At 41.0% G+C, this 6,269-nt stretch overlaps 1 protein-coding gene across 1 annotated transcript; it reads left to right on the top strand.

The window, feature by feature from the left end:
- Nucleotides 1–291: 291 nt before the first annotated feature.
- Nucleotides 292–3,072, top strand: LOC110868170. The gene is made up of 4 exons (XM_022117278.2): nucleotides 292–451; nucleotides 527–999; nucleotides 1,437–1,487; nucleotides 1,895–3,072. The coding sequence occupies exons 1-4, from the start codon at nucleotides 382–384 to the stop codon at nucleotides 2,915–2,917; spliced, it is 1,617 nt and encodes a 538-aa protein (XP_021972970.1). The 5' UTR covers nucleotides 292–381; the 3' UTR covers nucleotides 2,918–3,072.
- The last annotated feature ends 3,197 nt before the right edge of the window (nucleotides 3,073–6,269 follow it).

Consider the following 6,269-nt stretch of genomic DNA (forward strand, 5'->3'; position numbering starts at 1 on the left):
ACGTGAAATGATAATGATCTATTCCATTATCATGTCTATTCCATTAACCCATACAAAACAGACACTTAATGTCCGACGGTTTCGGTATTGGAAGTACATTACCGTTGGTTTCAACATGAAGGATATATTCAGATTTTTAAAATCTCCCCTAACGTGTAAGCACTTGTACAAAATAAACCCTATGATTTATAAACTCTTTTTAATCCAATATATTTTGTTATTAATCTATCTTTCTTTTTTTCTTTAGATATTAAACGATACTACTTATGTTGTCATTTAATTCACCTAAATCGGACATAGCAAATTCAATATTTCTGTATATTAGGGTTTCCAAAATTCTGTATATTACAACTTCTTCTGAACACCCATTCGAATTCGAAGATGGGGGAGTACTGGCCAGAAATCTATCCTCAGAGAAAGGCTTTTTGTCGCCATGGTAGTCGTGGACCCGGTAAGAAATTGTTGTTTACTTGTATTTGTATTTGTAATCTGATTCTGATTATAAAGGATTTGAATAATTAAACAGATCCGGTGAACAATAAGATACTGTCTGCGTTTCGAAACGTAAAATCATTTCCTTTAGAGAGGATAATCATGCAGTTTTGGCGACTAGTGAAAACCTCTAGCGGCACTAGACTTTTATGTAATTTTAACCCTTATGCCTATTCGTGTTCAAACCATCGTCTCCGGAAATATAGGTCGTCTTGTTGCCAGTATTCCTATGCTCTTAGTGATCGGGTTGTAGTAGATGACGACGCTACGATCATATACGGTGCGCCACCATCCACTGCAATCCTGAACCAATTTCCAGAGGTGGTTCTGGATCTTAGGGCTCACCGGGGGACTCCTTTGGTGGATCTTGCTTTGGAATGTGAGCTAACTTGTTTTATGATGCTGCCTGCGTTTTCTTTTACTCACTGCGTTGGTGTCATTGAAGTTTCTGTAAGATATCCTTGCCATCTTCTACAAATTTACCAAGAGTTGCAACGTGAACTACTGGTAGGTGCATGTGTTACTTAAGTTACCTACATGATTCTTAGAGCACCTCTAGCGGGGCGCTATATGCCCCAAAAAGCCAAACATAGCGCCCAATGGCGCCCTCTACACCACGACGAGGGGCTTTATCAGACAAAACAAGATGGCAGCGCCATCACCTTCGTGGCGCTATGGGGGTTGCTTTCAAAAAATGGACCAATAAAAATAGTTAGTGTTTTTTTAATTAATTAATAAAATTGAAAATTAATATTTAGGTAATGGTTGGTAGGGGCTTTATGACTACGAGCTCTAGTGATATAACGCCCCATAAACCCCCTGTGTGATGTGGCACGACACGTGTCGCATAACGCCCACAAAGGGGCTTTATGACTACGGATGGCCTTACAATTATATATCGTTGATAAAATGTTTTATATTACTTGTGTTTTGTTTGTCTGCAGAGGGAGGGTTTGTATATCGTTCCTCCACTACGACTTTTGATGCCTTGCAAGGTAATTATTAAGAACCTTCACATTCGAGCCTTCACCTTCATCTATATAAAAACACATCTTTCTTTAGATTTTGGTACTTGTTCTAAAACAACTCACATCCAACTCTCTATCTCTACCTATCATCTACTCAGAAAAAACTTATTTTATTTTATTTTTTTCTTCCCTACACACTCACAATTACAATATGGAGGGTTAAATATGACCCTCTAAATATAGAGTTGTACTTTATTTAAATTTTTCTCTATTCTAGAGATTCCAAAGTGATAGTGTTTTTGTTGTTTCCTCTATATAATATAGAATAGAGGCTCCAATGTGAATGCTCTAAATAAATAATGTTTCTAACTGGGTAGAACAGTATGACTGACTATGTATGATTTCTCATTTAATACTTTTCTCTCTTTAAACAGGCTACTACCGGGGATTTCCTACTTGCCGTGAGAGAAATTGAAAAGGCATTACAAGTGGCTGTTGAATCACATGCTATAACTCTTGGTCAAGTCTGGGTCACCTATGAGAATTCTCATCGTAAGAAGAGACGGGCGTTATTAGGCAAACTTAGATCTTATTGTGTTGCTAGTCCCCATGGCAATGATCACATGTCTTTTATGAAGCGTTTCTATCAACAGCTTTTTGTTCTTCCTTTGGAAAAGGCGGAGCGCGGTCTAGTTGCGAGGACACTTGAAACTCGTCAGGCACACCTGTGTAGAAACATCTTTAAGTTTAGTGATAACAAGGGGGTCTTGGCGGTACTCTCAGCCGGTGCAAAATGTACTTCTTTTGCGATATGCTTGAAGAGTTCTCACATGGGAGAGTGTGACTACGTGTTTGAGTTTTTCTGGCCCCTAAGTCCTAACCCCTTGCCCTTGATGGAGGCTTTGATACTGACACTAAGGGAGTATTTGCCAAGTTTCAGGTATGCTGCTTCTGGGGCACAACTTGGTGATGAATTACTTGTTGTAGATGTTGAGAATTCTTCTTCTGGGAGTGGGAGCAACCCTGCCAAGATTTTCCCAAAAACTGAACTGTCAGAAACACACAAAGCATTACAAGAAACAGGTAAGAAGAGAAAGTCCACTAAGAAGAGAAAGTCCACTAAGGGTCAAAGTGAGTTGACTGAAGCATATCAATATCCCTTGACCAACGTTGAAGATCCAGAAGGTGAGGATGAGCTAGTCATTTTAGCAGTTTATAAAGTTGATCACAGTTTATTCTTTCTCCCAAGCTCAACTACATTTGAAAGTTTAATGGAGAAAATTAACCTAGAGTTTGAGTTGAATCCAGCTGGTACCTACAAGATCAAGTACCAAGTTCTTCCCGGAGAATGGTATAGTCTAACTGATGGCACATGCTTAAAGAGCTGCATTTCATCGTATCGGACATCAAACAACATTGATCACATTAAGTTATTGGTGCTACCAGTGGAGAAGTAATAGTTAATTTTCATATTATGGTATGTTATTAGTTGAAGAAAAAACTTATTATGTATATTTTCATGTTTTTAAGACGATGTATGTATCCTGCATGATGATGGCAGAACTCAGAAGGTACTGAATCTAATCTAGCATGTGTTTGTTTGATGACACTATTTGATATGTTACACGTATTTGATATGTTATGGAGAAAACTAAGCAGATTTTTGAGTTGAATCCAGGTTTGATCTAGTCTACAAAGCCCCTACAGTTTTCATGTTAGCAATTTTTTATGGAAAATTGCCAAAATGGCCATCCACCAAAATCACTTTCAAATTTGGCCACCTCAGGCTTCCTTGTGGCACATCAAGCACGGGATGTGTAATCCATTCATTGATGCGTCTGAAAGTGCATGGGATGCGTCTGCAAAACTGCAAGTGGTTAAGCCGATAACTCCATCAATCCATTAAACCAGAAACCCAATTTCTTCAAAATTGCTAAATCTAACTTCCAAAAACTCAAAGAAACGATAGGCTGACACGACTCGAACCCAAGTGTAAAAGATAATTAAGGTAGTCAAATTAATAAAATACAAATTTTCACCTCTAAACCTAACTCCTAGCGATTCCAGCAGGTAACATCCAGAGAATTTGGTTTTATGTTGTAAAGTTTTTGGGTCTAAAGTGTAAATGAAGAGACATGTGACAAGTAACTTGGAAGCAAGTTACAACATGAGTTAACTCAAGGTGTAAATGATATTATATCCACGTATTTGTTTAGGGGTATCTATCCTATATATAAAACCAGAAAACAAATACACTATGGAAATGGAGTTGATGGGTATCCTGTGCTACCCCTACTTGTACAGTACATCCATCACTACGATAGTAGGTGGTTTAATGGGTCAGACATGGAAAAGAGTAGTCGGTTGGGGTTAGTAATGGAACCGTGGCTTGCTCTTATGGGAAAGCAATTTACACATGGAAAAGAGTAGTTTGAGATTTTGCATGGCTATCCATGCATTGCATGGATGAAAGCAATTTACACATGGAACAGAGTAGTTTGAGATTTTGCATGGCTATCCATGCATTGCATGGATGATGTCAACCACCTTGATTCTGGTGGGTTCCATACACTAATGTGATTATTTTGGTAAACCGTTCTGGCTTTGGGAAGGGGACAACAATTGTATTTAGGCCATGAGTGATTCTCATCACTTGAGATTTCCGCATGCGGGGTAGAAAACGTATATACCCAAAAAAAATTTATATGACCGGGGGTCGAAAACGTATATACCCAAAAATTTTGATACGAAAACTACATGCACTCCTCTACTGATCGAAAAATTAGAGGGGTTGGCCGCCCCCTCCCGCCCAATAGAAGCTGCGCCCATTGATGGGATGATGGCGTTGCCTTGTGAACCGAACTTGGTCATTGAAGAAACACTGACCTTAACAACTCCGAAAGCTTCAACGATCAATGACTCGAACGTGTGGCTGCAAAACAGAAACACCGTTAGGACTCGTTACAGGAATGGGGTTATTCCTGTAACCACCCTCCGGCGTGAGAATAAGTATTCGTTTTTGGGAGAAGTATGTGAAGGGAAAAGTGTATGGGAATTAGATGATCATACCTTACGTATTTGTCTATATTTATAGGTTCTCCATTAGGGTTTCCCTTATTTTAGGATGCGCTCCGATAAAGTGGAGATTTACACGATCTTCCCGAAAAGTGGGAGATTTAGTTATGCACCTTCCTTATAGATATGGAAGGTTCTAGAATAATTCTTGGTATTTATGTTAATATAAAAGGTTGTAACCGGGTCGGGTGATCGACGCGGGTCACACCTCGTCATGTCCCCCCAGTCCGAGCTCATGGAGGGAGTCCATTAGGTCGGACTAAGAGAAAAAGAAAAAGAAAAAAGGTGAACTCGTAATGATTTGTGTGACGACCTTTGGAAATGACGGCGAAAATATTGGATGTGACAGTTGGGTCATCTTGTCAATGACAGCTGTCTTTTCCCGTGGTTGACACGTGCGTCGATTCGTACACATTTTTGAATTTGAAAAGTCTTTGTAGCTTATAAAGGACGATGCCTTAAACGGAGGTTCAAGAAATCTCCCCCAAATTACTCCGTCATCATCCTCTCTATTCCATGGCTTCGAAAACGACCGAATCTTCTTCCGCCGCTGCCGCCTCCACGGACGTACTACTTTGCAAATGGGGCGTGATGTCTTTCAACAATTTGGTCCATGATTATGGCATTAGGGCTGAATGGAATCCTGTGTTGCCGTCAAAAACCGACACCGCCTTTCCCCTGAAAGCAGGTAAAATCACTTTGTTTAGTGATTTTTTCAAGTTTTGCAACTTCCGATTACCCATCACCAAATTTTTGAAATTGGTGCTTGATTTCTACCGTATCCACATTTCTCAAGTACATCCTCTTGGCCTTGTGAAACTTCGACAATTCGAGTATGCCTGCGTAGCTCTTGGTCACATCCCAGAACTGGTTGTCTTTAGGGCTTTCTTCGTACTTGTGTGGAAATCCCCTTTCTTTACTTTTGATCGGCGGGATACAGATGTATCGTGTCTGAGGGAGATCCCTACTAGTTCTAGAGACAAGGATTGGAAGAAAAAGTTCTTCTACCTGGATGCCAGTGCTATTCCCGGGGAAATGCATTGGCAAGATAAAGGACCGAAGGATAAAGTGAAGGATGATGCTCCCCCTGCAGATTTGTACGCGTCGAACGCGTTGTATGTGAAATTGTGTGGCCGTCCCTTTGAGTGCACTATCATTCCAGAAGGGGCCCTAGTGATGGCCGGCATGAGCCTGTTATGGCCGGATATAAAGCGTTATCCCTCATTCCAACGGGAAGATGGAGGTATGCTGATATCACCACACCTGGTTAACATGTTTTTAACTCAGGTATTTATTATTATTTTTAATCACGTATTTTGCGCAGGGGAGTGGGGGATGTTTGACTTTATCGATCCACCACGTCATCTTGCGTTGAAACCCAACGACCGGAGGCTTGATGAAGGGGAACCGGATGTGTTGAAAGTGCATCTGGAGCAGTTTCTTCTACCGACTATGCCAGCGGATCCCTTGGAGTATATCGCTCCCTTGTCGGGTATGGCGGCCGCTGTTACAGCATCGTCAGAGAAAAAACCTATCCGGCTGAAACTGTCTGGGAAAAAGCATGCAGCAACTTCTGTCAGTGTGCCCGCGATGGAAGAGACGCCCACCGCGAGTCGTGAAGTTTCCTTAGCCTCCGACCTGACCAGTCCTGGCCGTGTTTCAAAAAAGAGGAAAATTTTTGTGGCACCTACGCTGAGCGCGTTTCAGGCGGTGCAAGCCGCGTGTGCGATTTCA

This window comes from Helianthus annuus, chromosome 4 (genome assembly GCF_002127325.2).
Source record: "Helianthus annuus cultivar XRQ/B chromosome 4, HanXRQr2.0-SUNRISE, whole genome shotgun sequence".
Taxonomy (NCBI): Eukaryota; Viridiplantae; Streptophyta; class Magnoliopsida; order Asterales; family Asteraceae; genus Helianthus; species Helianthus annuus.